The sequence below is a fragment of the Phlebotomus papatasi genome, chromosome 1 (assembly GCF_024763615.1).
Source record: "Phlebotomus papatasi isolate M1 chromosome 1, Ppap_2.1, whole genome shotgun sequence".
In the NCBI taxonomy this organism is placed as follows: Eukaryota; Metazoa; Arthropoda; class Insecta; order Diptera; family Psychodidae; genus Phlebotomus; species Phlebotomus papatasi.
Window position 1 is genome coordinate 94,318,937 of NC_077222.1, and position 18,917 is coordinate 94,337,853.

An 18,917-nucleotide genomic window follows, 5' to 3' on the forward strand; every position below is an offset into this window, starting at 1 on the left:
ACATGCAACCAAGACCCGCACCATTTTCCAAACCGGTTTTATTTTATTTTTCCTTTTTGATTAATAAAGAATTTTCTTGATGAACCTTCGAAAGTATTAGAAAATAATGCAAGAAAAAGGTTAATAGGAAAGTTGCGTTAATTGGGGAAAAATACAACGATTTGTTTAATTACTTATGCAGCTGTATTTATTATGATTGTCTCGCAGGTAAGTGTCTCGGCTCATATTTTTCAGAATTTAATTGTCTCTTCTCATTTTTTTGCGAATTCTATAAAAATTCGTTTACGGTCTTCATAATACGATAATAACTTTTTATTATTTATCTTCATAACCTACATATGGAGCATTTAATTCAGCTGAGATTTTTTTAAATCTCTTTATTTACTTCTTTTAAGAACCCTTCAATTTCACTCTTAATAACCTTTAATTAATATTATTTATGCAATCAACAGAAGCCCTAAATTAAGTTGTACCCTAGAGACAGAGGAATCTGTTATAGAGTCATTAGAATGGTGTCTGGTGGTCGAAAAGACGGAAGGTATGGGAAAAATGTGATGGTAACTGGGGAGTCCCTTGCACATTAGATGACCAACTTGTCTCTCATCCGGGTGGTCTGCGCGAATTGCCTAATTTTATCTTCTCACTGTCCGGGGAAAAAAAGAGTCCAATCTCCTTGATTGACTTCTCATGGTGGGCCCCAAAGAGAGTGTGTCTCTTTGCAATGCAAATTTTCCGCGTCCTAATTCGTCGGTGTTCGCATATCAAGTGCACGGAGGGAGGCATTTGGTATGGAGAGATAATTAAGTTTTCTGCGAATTAATTGTGTGTCTTCATTTTCTCATGCTGCGAAGAGTGATAAGAATGCGAAAGAAGATCGCGGGAAATGTCTCCAAGGAATTTCCATGATATCGGAGGAAGATAGAAGGAAATCACTTGCGAAGAATCTCTCCTGTGGATACCATAAATAAGCCAATGCTCAAGTTTTTTTTATTGTAATCATTGAATCTACCTCATCCATCTACCACATAAGAGTTTCTAATTGTTTCATGTTTAGTGATTCTGTGGCGTGCATTTATTATGAAACAATATAGAAATTAGCTGTCATTTGTTGATCGAACATTCATCATAAACAACTTCCAACTAACTATAGACGTGATGATCGACCACAGAAGATGCATAAATTTCACAATTCTTTAGCAGGTGTTGGAGAAAGATAGGTAATATACCGTGAGCTGGAGGATTTCTGTTAGTATCTCTTTTCTTCACATTCTTAGGAGGCAGCCTCAAGAAGCTGAAGGAAAATTATCAAACTGCACCCAGGGGGATGCAAAGTAGCATTTACAAGTGTACTTCAGAAAGAAAATTGTGAAATATTGCTCTAATTTTAAGAAAAATGCTATGAAATTTATGTATAATGCCCGTCTAAACCGAAGTTGATCATAAGTCCTACATTTCGAAATCGATGGTCAAATTTCCACACATAACCAAGCAAAACTAGTTATTTGTTGCTGTTTATTTAAATCAGCTATTGATTAATTTATAATAGAAATTTAATCATAGACAATGTCAATTATCAAGTACAACATACCATTTATGTTTCATCCGAGACACTTTTCTCTTTTCTAAACAGAGATGTAAATATATGATAATTTACGTATACACCCCTAATAAACCTGATTTATATTTGAATTGATGCAAGCAAAAACAGTCTGTCGTATATTCATTTCCTTATTAAAAACGCTGGGCTTTGCTCTAAGTTTCTTGCAATTCGTAACAGGGTTGCGTTGAATGTTTTACCGACTTTCTTGCAATTCTAAACCGATCGTGTTGCAAGCATAACTTACTTGCTCACAGTTCTGAACAAAATGTATTGAATGCGTTACTGACTTACTTGCAATTCGGAGCAAGACGTTTTGAATTTGTTACTGACTTTCTTGTAATTCGGAACAGGACGTGTTGAACGTCTTACTGATTTTCTTGCAATTCAGAAGGTTGAGCATGAACACTTTACTGATTTCCTTATAAATCGGGAAAGAACATGTTCATCGCATTACTGACTTACTTGCAATTCGGAACAGAACGTTTTGCACACGTTATTAAGTTTCTTGCAATTCGGAATAGGTCGTGTTGAACGCTTTTCTAAGTCTCTTGCAATGCGTAACAGAACGTGTTGAACGAGTTACTAAGTCTCTTGCAATTCGGAACAGGATGTGTTGCATACGTTACTAAGTCTCTTGCAATTCGGAGCAGGACGTGTTGAACGCGTTTCTAAGTTTCTTGCAATTCGGAGCAGGACGCGCTGAACGCGTTAATAAGTTTCTTGCATTTCGGAACTGGGCGTGTTGAACGCGTTACTAAGTTTCTTGCAATTCGAAACAGTGCGTGTTGAACGCATTACTAAGTCTGTTGCAATGCGGAACAGGACGTGTTGCACGTGATACTAAGTTTCTTGCAATTCGGAGCAGGACGCGCTGAACGCGATAATAAGTTTATTGCATTTCGGAACTGGGCGTGTTGAACGCGTTACTAAGTTTCTTGCAATTCGAAACAGTGCGTGTTGAACGCATTACTAAGTCTCTTGCAATTCGGAGCAGGACGTGTTGGACGTGCTACTGATTTTCTTGTAATTATGAACAAGCCATGTTGAATGCGTTATTGACTTTCTTACAAATCGAAACAGGACGTGTTGAAGGCGTTACTGGCTTTCTTGCAATTCGAAACTGAACGTATTGATCGTGTCACTGACTTCCCTTTAGTTCAGAACAAGATGTGTTGAACGCGTTACAGACTTTCTTGCAATTCGGTACTGGAGATAGTGAACGTGTTACTAACTTTCTTGTAAATAGGAAAACGACATATTAAATATATTAATGATCTTCTTGCAGTTTGGAACATGACATTTTGTACGCTTTACTGATTTTCTTGCAACTATGTAGAGAACGTTATGAACGTATTATTGACTTCCTTGCAATTCAGAAATAGTCTGTCGACCACCTTACTGACTTTTCTTTCAATTCGGAACAAAATATGTTAAACATAGAACAATAAAGTCAGTGATTTTACTGACTTTCTTGGAGTTCGGAAGAGAACGTATTGCGTTACTGACTGACAATAAAATCATAACGTGATAGATGGAAATCTGTCCATTCGTTTAGTATTGACGGTGAGTTTACAACTCTACCCAAATTCCGAAACTAATAAACATGTTTAAGTTTAAATACTTAACACTTATATTGGTTTTTATTCCAAGAACGAACCAGAATTTATTAGTGATTTTCCCCTTGATTGTCTCAATGCGTCTTCCTATATGATTACACATTGTGAGTATGATCGGTCGTTCAGCAACGGTTGCACCTTATGCGCTGCATGGTGGAAGATAACAAATCTGCACTTGAGAGAAAAATTGCAACTTGTTCCATTTTTTCCCATCTCGTGCCCGTATTAATTTTTCACATGGTTCCACCATGAGACAGAGTGAGAGGGAAGTCCCAGCAGACGAAGAGGGTCATAGGGGTATTTCAGAGATTCTCAAGTGAGATCACTTGTGATGCCTTCAATCATAACCATTGTGTCTCGATCATCCACTGTGCCGATCAATCGCTAATGGAGGTCGATTAGTTCTGCAGTTGCACATCGCATAGAACCCATGGTCTTACTGGTCACATTGGGATTCCTTGCCCATCGATTTATGCACATCTCATCAGAGGAGAAAGCGCGCGAGGGGATTTGATGCGGGAGAGAGAAAAAAAGGCTTAAGAGATCGTATGGCAAGACAATACGCGTTTTCCCTTGAATTGTGTGACCCAGACAAAAACCAGGCAGATAATTAAATTTGTTGGGGAATTGCTCAAATTCCCACCACACGCTCTGGCAGGGATTCTCTCTCTGTCTCGCGGAAACCAATTTTGGGCTTCCACGGTGGTCACCAAAAGGGTTTGACGAAAAAGTTAACTTATGCAAATGAAAAGCGGAATTGGATGAAAATCCCTGCCACTCGTGGTATGACTCACAAATCTCTAGGCATTATCCAAAAGTGACCACCGTCGATGACCACACGGTGTGGCTTATGGGGATGCATGGTGCATGGGATTGGGGGTCTTGTGGTGTGACTTACCGTGCATTGACCGAGGTTGGATTGCCCACGTCGTCCATCGAGGGTTTCCTGCACGGAAGAAGAGCAGAGAGAGAATCAGTTAGTTGACATTCTACTTTTGACCAAACGAAAAGAATTAGAGGGAATTCCTGCATTTTTCGTTTTGTTTTTTAAAACATTCAGGAAAATGCAAATCGTTCCGGGAAACTACAATTGAGGTTTGAAAATTTTTAGGGGTTCAAATGAGAGCTCAATGTGGATTACATGTGCAAACTCAATGACTACACAAATATTTGTAACTTTAACTTCGATTGTCTATATCTATATCTATAATGAGCTCTATAAGATTTTAGAAAAGGGGTTATATCGGATTTTGAGGTTATATTAAATCACAATTTATTTTTAGTAGGAAGAAATCTTTGAATATCTATTTCAAAACACAGCAAATAAAAATGATTTATTTTCGCTTTAAATTCTAACCTCCGAAACTTAATATCTGAGCATTAAAAATGCATTTGATATTGAAATTATTTACACTAGAAATGCTAAAAATGAATCAAAAAAATACTTGCAATATCTACTATGGAAAGTTAACAGTTAACAATTCTTAACCTCAATCGTTTATTTGAGGTTATAAGGTTAGGTTGAGGTTATGAGCCCAATCCCAAGATATCTTAACCTCAAATTGCTAAATTTATCAACTAAAGTGACATACTAATGAGAATTCTAGGACTCTGTAGAAATTTTTAAAATTACGTTAAATTTCGATATTTTCTCCAAATGTTTAATGCGCTGTATTATTTTATTATACAGAAAAACTATTTTAAAATGTAAGGTTATATTTAAAGTAACTCAAAAACAAATAGTATTTTAATGAATAATTTACTTTGTAAGAAGACAAGGAATGAGTTAAAAAAATAAATTGAATTGAATTTTGAGGTTAGTCTCAATATAATCTTAAATTTGAAAACATATAGATAGATAGATAGATAGATAATTTATTCATCACAATGTTTTAGAAGTACAGATTGTTGATCATGCGTGAGTATGTAGTTTTTTCTTTCTGCGGCCACCGCCGTCTTAGTGTTATATGGAATACATCTTAAGAAAATTAGAAGGTTTTTTTTAATATGAATGCAATTACAGATATATTTTCTATATCTTTCCAAAAATAAAAATAAAAATGAGATCGGAAAGAATCTGAATTTCAGTTAAAATGCAGAGCATTTGAACTTTCTAACATTAAGCAAGCATAGCGGAGGTGGGGCAGTTTCAGCCCTAAATTGCACAATGGATTTTAGGACCATTTTGCAAAAAGATGATAAACAGAAATAAAACTTTGTATATTCTGTGAATTACAGTTGGGTTTAGGGCTAATAAAAATAATAACAAACATCCTTTAATTTCATTAGTCTATTGTGGAGAAATTCATTTCACTTGAAAGGCAGTATGGGCAGTATGTGTGAAAGTCCCCCATTACGGGGTAATTTCAAGATAGATTGTAGATTGATGATTAAATTCCAGAGAAGGGATGCAGCCATTTTGAGCGGGTAGTGAGCTCTGCATGCCTAAGTATTTAAATCCCTTAACTCGATTCCATTTTCCGCTTTGATCCAAAAGTTGAGTAAATCACTTAACCGGGTAACTTGAAAATCCTTAAAGTTTATGGTGTCCTGTCCAAATATACCACGTCTAAGCGCAGATAGCACTGGACAATCTCCCAGAAAGTGCTCCACTGTTTCATATGAAATTTTGCACCATCTGCACTCCGGACTGTCGGTAAGGCCCATCTTAAATAGATGGGCATTCAGCCAGTGTCCTGTAAGCAGTCCAACGATAATTCTTGTAGATTTCCTAGGAAATTCCAATAATTGCCCAAAAATGTCTATTGAATTGGTAATCAGAGCCTTTGTGGATCTGCAGACATTTAAGTTTTTCCAATATTTCTCGTGTTCTTTAAGAACAATGTTCTTTAATTCATCATTCTTCGTTTCCTTGCGTATTCCTGTCACAGGCTCAGGCCCTATAAAAGTACTTTCCCTACCGAGTTTCGATAGCCTATCCGCAATCTCGTTTCCCAGGATATCTGCGTGTCCCGGGACCCAGAACAAAATAATTCTATTATGTGCTGAGAGTTTGCTGAAATAATTTCTTGCTTCCTTTATCAATAATGAATCAGTTGATCCCTCTACAATTGCTCTCAAAGCCCTCTTGCTGTACGATGCAATGCAGATGTCCTTGTTTTCTAGTCCATGATCTAGAAGGCAAAACAATGCTGACACCACAGCAAAGATTTCTGCAGTGAAAGCTGTTGCAAATTGCCCCAGACTAATTTCAAGATAAATATGAGGCAATTTTTGAGAAAGATAAAACGTGTTTATAGGAAACTTGCGATACCATAATTGATTAAAATTACTATTTTGAAGTCTTCTAAGACTCTAAAACCTAAAAATATAATCGAACAAGAACTTTATAACAGAATTTGAACACTAATTGATCATACAGAGAAAATAAAATATCGCTAAAGATTTCCTAGCCTATATCTCATTAATTGAGCAATTTTCTTTGAATTTTTATACGAAAGAAATGTCTTTTGTAGTGCTAAGCTAATTCTGTACATTGTTGAGTCATTATATCTTTGGAACATGTTCTTTTCAGTATAACAGTTTTATAATAGTATTTTAAAGTCTTGAATTTTTATAATACTAAAAAAAATTACAATATCTTGCTGAAAACATTCTGAAAATATATTAAAACAATTAAATTCATGATTTTTTTTTAAGCACTTAGAAAACACTGAAAGATTATTTTTTTAAATTTTTATTATGAACTTTTAAGAAATATTACTTTCCATAATTTCGAACTTTATCGACAAAACAGCTACAAAACGTTTTCATTGATCATTTTAAGTTAATTTTGATTAAAAAAGTAAATTATTAGACACTGGAAAATTCTCCGTGTGCTTGCATGAAACTGCCCCTCACGAACTTTCGGAACTCAAATGAAAATTGTCAGAACCGTCTTAGATTTCATCCAACGCTAAATGCCTTATAATAATCATAAAACCACTGGTAATTTAATATAATTATGTTATTTCGATAGATAAGTGCAATAGTTCAGAAATTGTTGAAAATAAAACATTATAAAAAGTTAGATTTTTTTACAGTTTCATAAAATCAATTACAGAATTCAAACGAGAAGCGTCACGAAATTAATTATTTTTATGAACATGGGTCTCAGTTGTCTCTTCAATAACATAAAGGTTTTATCCCATTCCTTTCAAAGGGATAAGAAGAATATGCAAAAATTGAAACTGCCCCGTCGTTAAACTGCCCCACCCTCCCCTAATGACAGTTCTACGATCTTATTGGATTGGACTTCTATTGTTAGAAGAACTAGTCATAAGAATATATTTGATTACCACAAATATAATAATTAAAAAAAAAACATATTTCTTATTTGATTAGATTACCCATAGTCTTAGGAGAATGAAATGATTTACTTGGCATAAGAGGTTATGTTTGTACTAATCTAAAAATAATTGTGGATTTATTTCGTAACGATTTTCATCCCTTATTAGATTCAGATAAAGCCAACTTTTAAGAGAGTAGTGTGAACTCTAAATTAGTTTGTCCGGAATTCCTAATCCTGTCCTAATTATGCATTTGTTAGTCTAATTTTGAGGTTAGGTCTCAGAGATTATAATTTTTAGCAAATTTGAATTTAAAGTGTGATTTAAGATACCAAAATTAATCAAAATATTATTCTAATATGGAATGGCTTTAGTTAAGGCCTCTACACATTGGGAGCAATTTTTGTCAAAATTTATTTTTTTGAAGGAAATAGTCTGCACTTCTGTAGGTGGAAACGTCAAAATTCTGTCAAAAATGCAATTTTTGACGAAAATTGCTCCCAATGTGTAGAGGCACGGATTACTATATTCCTGGATAGTAGGTAGAGATTTTCGTATCTCATAGTAGTGCAAACAAACCAAATAAAAGTGCACCCAGGAATGATGCGATTTGATGCTGAGGATTGAGAATGTAGGATTTAAGTGATTTTCAATGAAGTTTAAGTGAATATCAAGAAGCAAGGGTACGACGTCTTTATTCGTACTTTTATTCAGTTTGTTTGCACTACTATGGGACACAAAAATGTCTATCTACTATCGAGGAATATAGTAATCCGTGGTAGAGGCCTTTGCACAAAAACCTTATTTTTTTGGTTAGAAGTAACATAACCTCACATTTCAATATAACCTCTTTGATTAATTATATTAACGGTATAGTGGTTTCAATACTTGAAATTACTAAGTAAATTCATATTGTGCTTAAACCTTAAATTAAAGAAAGTACTTAATTACAATAATGGAAGAAATTGGTGATGGTAAAGGGCCAGGAAGTCGCACATCTTGCACCCTAAATTATTTTAAAGTCAGATCCTCCCAAGGTACACGTGTTCTTAAATCCAGCAAAAGCCGAGAGATTGTGAATGAATTAGGAGAATGGAGTCTGACATCGCACTAACAAATCATGCCACAAATTAACAATTATACACTTGCACTGGCAGTGCAAATCACCAATGCAGACGATCCTCCAGCAACTGAAGATGTACATTGAACCCCAATTGAAGGCAATAATGACAGAGTACTCCATCATTTATCAATTACTGTGCGTGCAATTCACTCGTTGTTCTGCCCATTGGAATTCACTTGCAGATTAGCGCAATTCTTCATCAATTCCTCACAATTCACAATCAATTACACACACCACAAACTATTCATCGTCTTTTTCGATCCCTTCACCAGTAAATGCACCTCATGGGGAAATTTATTGAATCACAGACACACCTTCTGAAACTTTTCACTTCATCTTCCGCGGGATTTCTGTACCAATAATTATTATTGGTTAAACGCTTTTTTTGCTTTTGGTGTAGATTGCTTGCAGACTTCTTGGGATATGCTTCTTCTGCGAAGTTCAACTAGAGAATGCGACAGAATGAAGGTTTTCCCTTTATGAAAAACATAGCCCAAGGGGATGAAAACTTACCCTAAAAACACAACATATTCATTCTACTCATTCACTCTCTTGTTTTTAGTGCCAAAAAACAACCCTCATCCACGTGCCTAGTGAAACCATTTATGGGACAGCAGTGGATCATTCAGATACATACATTTGAAACAAAAAAAATCAAAAAGAAAAATCCCCGCTCTCCCTTAAAATCTATATCAAGATCCTTCGAATTCATCATCAAAATATGATTTTTATGTAGAAAATTATGTTAATGAAATTTCCCAAAGAAAATCCCAATATCATCCTGATAGAAGATTATTTTCTAATCTAAATCTTAAGCTCTTCTTTTCTCTCCAATTCCGCAGATGATGACACAAAAATTGAGCTTGGATGCCATTCTCTCGTTCAAGATTTAAGTCAATTGGATATTTATACTTAATTACATATTAAAGATAATGTGCCTCAAAGTGGAAGGGAAATTGTGCCATCCTAATTTTTGTGCAATCCAACTCCACATGAGGGTGACTTTCCGCCCTCTTTTGCTCATTATATGTCTGCCTTGTTCGACAAGGGAAGCATTTAACAAAATGACATCCCTCCTCCACATCAAACCCCTCAACACTTGCTCATTTTAGCAGCAAATCCCTTAACTGTGATAAATAAAAATTTGGCGGGAAATTCACGTAGGATGCCTATTCTTCAAAAATCTCAATTAAATGCAAAATTTCGCACATTTTTCTTCCAAACAATCCTCCCTGGCGACTCCTCCTGGGGAACTCAATGGGATTTGCAAAAGCAATTGAAAGTCACTTTTGGGGAGAAAGCAATATCTTTGTCGATTGGGATGGCCTGAGAAGAAAAATCACCCCAACAGGTTGAGTATATCACGAGAAACCGCCAAAAAAAAGACAGTTCAGTGACTTTGGGTGGCAGGAAAAAAGAGAAATACCTCTCCACGACCTAGAATAAATCTCAATTTGGGCGCTTTACGAGCACCCAGACGCCCATAAAAAGTACTTATTCAGGAGATGCCTCAACCATAGTCTGCCAAGGATAATCCTCTGTTCAGCTCACACCATCTAGATCTTCCATACACTGAAAGTGTTTCACATTATCCCCAAAAATTATTGCCATCTGTAAGGAGATAATTAGGTTGCATTTACTGCAAAGGTGAAACATTAATTGAGGGATGAAGTTTCCATCAAACTTCGATATAACCCATGTCCATCGTTATTCATGTCATGGGTTCAGTTAGGAAAGTTAGTCGAAAATAAACACTCAGAAAAATGTTGACATAAGTACTTCCTTAACTTTATGTTGATTAGAACCTTTGTTTTCAGATAATTTTGCAAAAATAAAAACAAAATAATACTACGTTTAGAATAAAAAAAATCCACATAATTTACTCAGGAAGTGACTTTTTGTTCAGTAAAAATTTAATTCGATCAGTACCTATTCAATTTAAAACTTGTAAGCAACTGAAACAATAAAGAATAAAAAATATATAGCTTTCTAAAAACAAACTTTTACTGGCATTTGTCCCAATCAGACTGATTTTAGCAATGATATAAAATTTTCACCTTTTACACCAGGAAAATTGCATAAAATTTAAATTCATATCTCTTTCTTTTTTAAAAGTTTAGCATATGTCTATCCTACTCTTTTCCACTTCGTTTGAACATCCCACCAAATTAAATTTAGTTCAGTCCAATTTTGAGTCCGAAAGAGTAGGATAAACTTATGCAAAACTTTTGGGAAAGAAAGGGACGCGAATTTTGTTCTGCATTATATTTTATTGATCTAAACATAAAAGGTGTGCCGGAGGCATAAAAATTAAATTTTGGTAGAAAAAATATTAAAATTTTTATCAGTAAATAATCAAACTTTTAGCACAAAATGACTTTAATTTAAATACAGTGGGACCTCGATAGAGTCAAATAATTATTTCCAGGCCTGTTGACTCCATTGGATTCGATGACTCAATCGGAGTCCGAAAAATCCATTAAAATGTGAAATATTAATTTAGTTTAGCATTAGTCTATCATACTCTTTTCCACTTCGTTTGAACATCTTACCAAATTCAATTTAGTTCAGTCCAATTTTGAGTCCGAAAGAGTGGGATATACTTATGCAAAACTTTTGAGAAGGAAAGGCACGCGAATTTTGTTTTGCATTAAATTTTATTGATCTAAATATAAAAGGTGTGCCGGAGGCATAAAAATTAAATTTTGGCAGAAAAAAATATTAAAATTTTTATCAGTAAATAATCAAACTTTTAACACAAAATAACTTTAATTTAAATACAGTAGGACCTCGATGGAGTCAAATAATTATTTCCAGGCCTGTTGACTCCATTGGATTCGATGACTCAATCGGAGTCCGAAAAATCCATTAAAATGTGAAATATTAATTTAGTTTAGCATTAGTCTATCATACTCTTTTCCACTTCGTTTGAACATCTTACCAAATTAAATTTAGTTTAGTCCAATTTTGAGTTCGGAAGAGTGGGATAAACTTATGCAAAACCTTTGGGAAAGAAAGGGACGCGAATTTTGTTCTGCATTATATTTTATTGATCTAAATATAAAAGGTGTGCCGGAAGCATAAAATATTAAATTTTGGAAGAAAAATATTAAAATTTGAATTAGTAAATAACCAAACTTTTAACACAAAATTACTCTAATTTAACTAATTACAATATTCTCGCATATTAAACGAAAACTTTTTTATTTTCCTTTTCAAAAAGAACCGATTTTTTACTACTGATTTGTACGGTGATGTCTTAATATAGCAAATATGATACAAATACCATTGATGGGCTGCGCTGAAGTATTGAAGTTCAGTACGAATTATTATGCTGCTAAAGAATGCTGATTTTCACACTATAAATTAATTTTGATTTTTAAGGAAAATACAAAGGATCGAGGGCAATAACATAAATTTATTAAATTTTTGTTCTTAACAACTTCGCTTTTTTAATGGCGAAAATTTAATGGAATAATGGGGGAACTGGGGCACCACCAAACACTGCGATTTTTTAATCGGATATTCGACTTCATAGGATAGAACTTATAGAAATTTATAGGCATTATAGAGATGCTGTTACTGTGGTACCCCAGTTTCCCCTACACAAAAGAAAATATCTGTGTTTCAATCAGTGAATTTAAGAATACTACACCGGGTCCCGGGATTATGCACTTCATGATTATGCACCTGACAGGATTGTGCACATACAATTCTGCGTGTTTGCCTACTATTGGGCATTTTATAAATTTTACACATTAAAATACACTCTGAAAAAATTAAATTTCCTTTATTGAGGTAATTTTTTTTAATATATTTTTGTTCTGACTACGTTTACGTTGCGCTGAATTTGTTCTACAGTCGATTTAACCCTTTAAGGACGATTGGGTCACCCATGACATGACCCTAAAACAAAAATAACAAATAAATGAAAGTTTTAAGAATTCGGGGTTTTGCGTTCAAAATTCTGGCTTTCGGGATTTTGGCTTTCATGATTTTGGCTTTTAAGAGTTTTGACCCATTCAAGATTTTGACTATTGAAGATTTTGGCTTTCGGGATTTTGGCGTTCAGGTTTTTTGGCTTTCTGGATTTAGGCTTTCGGGATTTTGACCAGGACCTTTAATGGCCTCTAGAGATTGGGAGTAATTTTCATCAAAAATTGGTTTTTTGAAAGAGATCGTATGCGCTATTGTAAATGGAAACGTCAAAATTCTTTCAAAAATGGAATTTTTGATGAATATTGCTCCCAATGTGTAGAGTAGTTAAAGTGCTAATCAAAAGGAATCTCCTGTAGGTATATGGAATGGAAATATTCTGGATGCATAATGCTACGAGTATTTCACGCATGCCTTTTTGGTCCCGAAAATGTACATAATCTCGAGACCCCGTATACAATAAGTTATCCAGTTATACAGTGATGTTGATATGGTACTTTGTTATACAATATTACAAGTCTTAAAATTGGTAACTGCGAATAATGTGTGTGACGTAGCTTATCTTTAGCTTTTACGGTATTCGTCATAGGATCACTTTCTCTCCAAATAAAAAGACCTAATTTTCCCCAAAGCTTTCGACCCTAGGTATAGGCCTTCCACAGCGGGCTGAGAATGTTTTACTTATTTTATATAATTTCTTTTGGGCAATATTCGTGTTGTGTTAAGGAGACAAAATACGTTTCCCAACCATTTAAGGTAAAGTACCCTTACTCGACCGGGTTCCTCTATTCGACCGGTGGGTCATTTTTTGAATATTTGATGGTGAATTTCATCAATTTCTATGAATTTGTCACTGATTCGTATTGTTTAAAGAATAATTGACCTATTAATGTTAGATCATACACAAAATATTATAGCAAATATAATTAAATTGAATAAATAAATCTACCGGTCGAATAGAGGAACCGGTCGAATAAAGGGTACTTTACCTTAGAAGATTTTAATTGAGTATGTATGAGTGACTGTAAATATTATCCAAGAGAACAAAGAGGAAGATCCATACCGGGGGTCGAAAGCTTTGGAGAAAATTAAGTCTTTTTCTTGTGTATTTTTTTTAGTTATCGTATATCATTCATATTATCAAATTGACCTCTATGTATTTCCTAAAGTATCTATATTTAGTTTAATTGAACTTTATTGAAGTAGCGGTAGTAGATGAAGTCACAAAAATTTACTTCAAAACCTTACCCCACTTCTGATACTCTTTGTTATCATCAACACTTTCTAAACAAACAAACCCCTTCTCTATAATTTTTTAATGCCAGACGGAGAAAAAACTTTCATACCAACATTGTAATTTTAATTACTGCTAACAATTATTCCAATCGCTCGAATATACCATCCTCTGCAATTAGTAGTGCATTTTCCAGCCATGTTGCCCAGGAATATAAATATGAGCAATTCCTAAGGCTGCGCGGAAGATCAATGAAAAAGTCGTGCAAAGTTGCATAAATTACAGAATTATTTCACGCCAATTTAATCGTAAAGCTCAAAATATTAATAACTCATAAATTAAGTATGCTTGAGATGATCTTAAATATCCCAGTGCAGTGTTTTTCACTGTTCTTCTTCGTAACTTTTCTCATAGTTTTTCCCCGAGATGCATGTTAGGCGGTATTTTTATGGGACTTTTCTTCTCTCAACACGCATTTTTTTTCGGAGGAGGATGAAGGAAGAAAAAATGACAATGATGGCATTTGAATTTGCCAAGTGAGATGAGGAGGACACAAAAAGCCACACAATGCTCCATTGCCATGAATAAGTGATTGCATCTGGAGAGAAGGGACCCAGAGCAATAAGACAAAATATCCAAAAGTGTTTGTGCGGAGGACATAAAAATAGCGCATGAGAAGAAGAATGGCGAAATGCAGTCATAATATTGAATTATTGACACACAAACCACTTAACGTATTACCTTCTTGCCTTTCTTACGAAGGGAAGATAAATGCTTGGGGGGATGGATGAGGCTTTGGGTGGCTCATTCATCTCTTCCCGAGGAGATGGATTCCTCTGAGGTGGAATGTTTGTCTCCATTGGGGGTTGCTTCATTCAGGGATCTGAGGGAAGGGGGCGGTTAGAAATGAGCAACTGTGGATTTGTGTGGTCCATGAAATCATCATCAAGGAGACGTTGAATGCTCAAGTATAAGATCAAAATGCCACGCACATGGAAGTGCGGATAAATATTTCATTGCACCCATCACCGAGGAGATACCATCCTTATATGCATCTCACAGGAAGAGTACTGAAGGTGTGGGTGGAATTTTGCTTAGAAAAATCCCAAAGCAGATGGCTGGGTAGCATGAGATTTTGTCATGTTTTTGCTTCAATCAATAGGCCTATATGGCCATATTTGGGATGAACTGATGCCAAAATAGAATAATACTCGTGGAGTGATTTGATTGAATTTGGCTGCTGTGCACGTCCAAATCAAATACAACTCGGAGTTTGTCCATTGAGAGAATGCGAAGAGTGTCAAAATGTCACATCAGCATCCATCATACGCCAAAATGGGGACTTGAGTGATTAATAAAGCTGACAAATACAAGTGTATATTTTGAAAAATAGACATAATCAATTCAACATGAGATTTTCCCATATTTATTGTTATACCCCAAGGCACTGCGAAAAATTTGAAATAATTTTTCTGCACATATAACAACAACTTTTCTCTGAGTGCACATTTAAATTCATCATGCGTTCACGGAGCACTACTTAACTAATTAAGCTAATAACTATCTACACTGAAAAAAATTGTCTACGCTAGTTAATACAGAAAAGTTTATTGTCTATAAATTTTATGTGACTTTCTGGAAATTAAAATTTCCCAACAAATCATTAAATTCATAAATTGTTTAATAGTGTATTCTTAAATTGTTTATTAGTGTGGTCCTACAGAATTCCTAAATTGAGTGACTTTTTTTTTAATCAAAAATAAGGTAATTTGGGTAATTTATTTTTTTATTCCTCTGAAAAAAATCTTTTTTGAGTTAATAAGAAAAGTTTGCTAAATCGATAAACAACATCCTTTTGACAATTTTTTAACAATTGTGATCATTTTAATTTTTTACATTTTATTATTAATTTTCAAAGGGTTTATCTTTTATTTTATTAGTGACTTCCTCTCAATTATCTTCTTATTAATTTTGATTGACCAACCGTACTTAAAGAATTAACAAAATATTCCAGCTGTAGCATATAAAAAATTCTAATCGATAAATAAAAGAAAAATTAAAAGTAATGTAATATTCATCAAAAGAGGGAATTAAATATATAAAATAAATATAAAAAAAACATAAAATATATATAACTATACATTAAAGTATATTTTTGGAGTCCATCGCAAACGATCTTTAAGAACCAAAGTGGAATTCTTCAGTTCCAATAATAAATTTTGGGGAAAGCTTTCAGGCTTCGCACACACTCTGGCTTCGAATTCTTCCCATATTCCTTTAATTAATCTGACCTAATTTTTTTTTTAAATATGTGACTCATTGCCACTAAGTTATATTCATTGAAGGAACATGGGAAAAATATAAAGTGTTCGAAACCAGAGTATGTGCGAAGCACATTCTGAGTTAGTGATAGTGGTGATAGTGATGGATTACCTCTTTCACATCTTTTGAAATTCATCCCCAAAGGAAATATCACTCAAGAAAGACCTTTTTTTAGAATCGATAAAAATATGATTCTCGTGTATAATTAAAATCTATAAGAATGTAAAATATTTCTTCCAAGAGCTTGATTAGTTTCTGAGCTAAAATATTATTGATTCAAAAATTGTGAAATTGATTGGATATGTTGCTGTCCGAACCGGAAAGAGTTAATGAATAAGATTTTTGAGTTGAAAAATAAAACAATTCGTGCTCGAAAATGATAATATGTGTTCAAAATAATTAAATTAAGAAGAAAAACAGCGATAAAAAATAAAATCTGAAAGCAATTACTTATTCATTATTTTAAGATTTGTTTATTTGAACAATAAAGATTCGAGAATTAAGAATAAAATTCTGGATTAAAGAAAACAATGTAAGAATAAAGAATAAATATTTCTGATGTCGAAAAATATCATTTTGGGTGCGAAAATGAGGTTAATTAAAACGAGGAAATACTTTTTGTTTTTGGTTTGAACAATATACTTTTATGTGTATGATATAGGGGAAACTGGGGCACCAACGAATACGAGGTAATACCGAACACTTCGCTTTTCTAATTAGATATTAAACTTTAGAGGGGCACCAATGGGTCAAGTGGTAGAGCACTCGCTCTATGATGCAAGTGTCCCGGGTTCGAATCTCCTTTAGGTCACCAGGAATTTTTCTGGCGTTAAAGGTGTTCGAATTGCATCCAGTGAGCTTTACTGCACTTGATTTTACGTGGCCATGGGACTGACAACCTCATCCTGTACAAGAAAAAATAATAATGCATATGTAATCCCCTTGCGGGGAGGCCTAGTTCCTTCATGGAATGTTGTGCCAGAATTATTATATTATTATTATTAGACCTTACAGGATCAGACCTGTATGAATTCATTGATACCAACCATAAGGGTGCTTATCCACTGAAGAAATGGTCGGGATAGTCCAAATAAAAATTCGAAATAAAAATTGGTGTTCGGTACTAGCCCCATGTTCGGTGGTGCCCCAATTTCCCCTAGTTCTTTATAGGAAGAGAAATAAACTACAAATATTTTTAATTTTATATTTTTAAAAGCTTAGAAAAAGCTTAAATATTGAATTAAGCCCAAATTTCACATTTATTTTTTATCTTTTTGAATTTGCTCTGCAATATTAATTAACCCATTTTACTATTTTTTTTTTATTTTACCTATCTCAAAAAGGACGAAAGACCTTTTGTTTTTTTGAAAATATTTTCATTGCAAAGTAAAGACAAATTTCTAGGGCGAATTTATTGATATGGGCAATCTTTTCCTCCACGTGAGGACACTGCTTTCTCCCGCAAGTGGCGCTAGTAACTATTTTCAATTTCGAATTCTGAAGCTTTTTATTGAAAAGTACAAATAGAATAAAAAGTAATGACAGTCTTTCTAATGTTCAGACACTTACGACTTAAGCCGAGGCATGACTGACTTAACGTAATAATCAAAATAATGATTAGATTAGATTTCGATCAGTTTCTGACTAATCCATCTCTCGGCTTAAGGCGTAAATCTCTCTTGGGCATTAAGCGGTCTTCAGACCAAAGGATTAGCCTAGTTCCTGAAGGTCTCAGAATCCTAAATGGCAACCAATTTTATTTCTCTTTCAATACCTTATAGGTCACTTTTCCTTAATACTCCAATCCTTAGTTAAATTTTCCAAAATATCTTGACTGGTAAGAAGTTATAAAAGTTAATTCATATGGCTATGCCTTATGTCTGAACCCCGTATTACGGCTGAAACCGATAGACAGTGTAGTGAGAAACTGTTGCTACTGTAGTCTAGTCATTATTTTAATTTATAATTTACGTTAAGGCGTCTCTCGACTTTACTCGTAAGTGTATCCAGAACATAATTTCTTCTATATTTTTTAATCCCATCAGTCTAAGACAAAAGATTTCTTAAAAAAATATATGTTTTCTTGAATTTGTAATCAATTTTAGCAGTGTTTATAAAATGTTGAGAAACTCTCTAATTGTCACGAATGTTTAAAAAGTAATTAATGATCAGGATGATAAAACTTTGTATCCAATATATAATTTTTATTATTACATAAATAGCATAATATTATTTTTCCTAGAGATTACCAATCAATGCCAAAACGGAAGCAAAAGTTGCTGATTGTAAACAGACTGAAAATAACCAAAGGCAGAGCTTTTATCTCTTGTTGGCGCAGAACAAAGTTGCTCAAAGTGTTGTGAATAAAAAGTCGTGCGGACATTGCGGCAAAAGTTGATCGGCTTTTTCTCAATTTTCATTTCACGATTTTCAAAGGTACTACACTGGCTCAAGAGTTTTCTCTATTTATGGCCATATGACAACGTGTGGCTCAAAGCGTGCCGTTGGTGACTTTAAAAATCATCATCGAGAGACAACCAACAAGCACCGTGGATGAAAAAGAAGTGGCGCGTCTCACCAAGTCGCGCCACATCAATTTCATAAATTGTCTCCAATGAGAAGTCATTTACTCATACACAAGGTTCAGGCGAAAAAATATTGTCTCATCCAAGATTTCCTGGCACCACAAGCCACTTCCAATTTTTCCTCCCAAGACACTTGCCGATAGAAAAGCCTCTTTTTAAGGAGATTTGAGCCAGTTTGTCAAGCACAATCTCCGTTGATGAACATTGAGAGA

At 34.2% G+C, this 18,917-nt stretch overlaps 1 protein-coding gene across 4 annotated transcripts in view; it reads right to left on the reverse strand.

Moving 5' to 3' along the window:
• The window catches only part of LOC129809772 (protein trachealess), a 205,704-nt gene that overhangs the window by 128,426 nt on the left and 58,361 nt on the right, over positions 1–18,917 (reverse strand). For all 4 annotated transcript variants that reach the window (XM_055859849.1, XM_055859847.1, XM_055859845.1 and 1 more), the window contains exon 3: positions 4,115–4,162. In XM_055859849.1, coding sequence (XP_055715824.1) covers positions 4,115–4,162 — 48 coding nt within the window. The remainder of the gene's footprint in view (positions 1–4,114; positions 4,163–18,917) is intronic.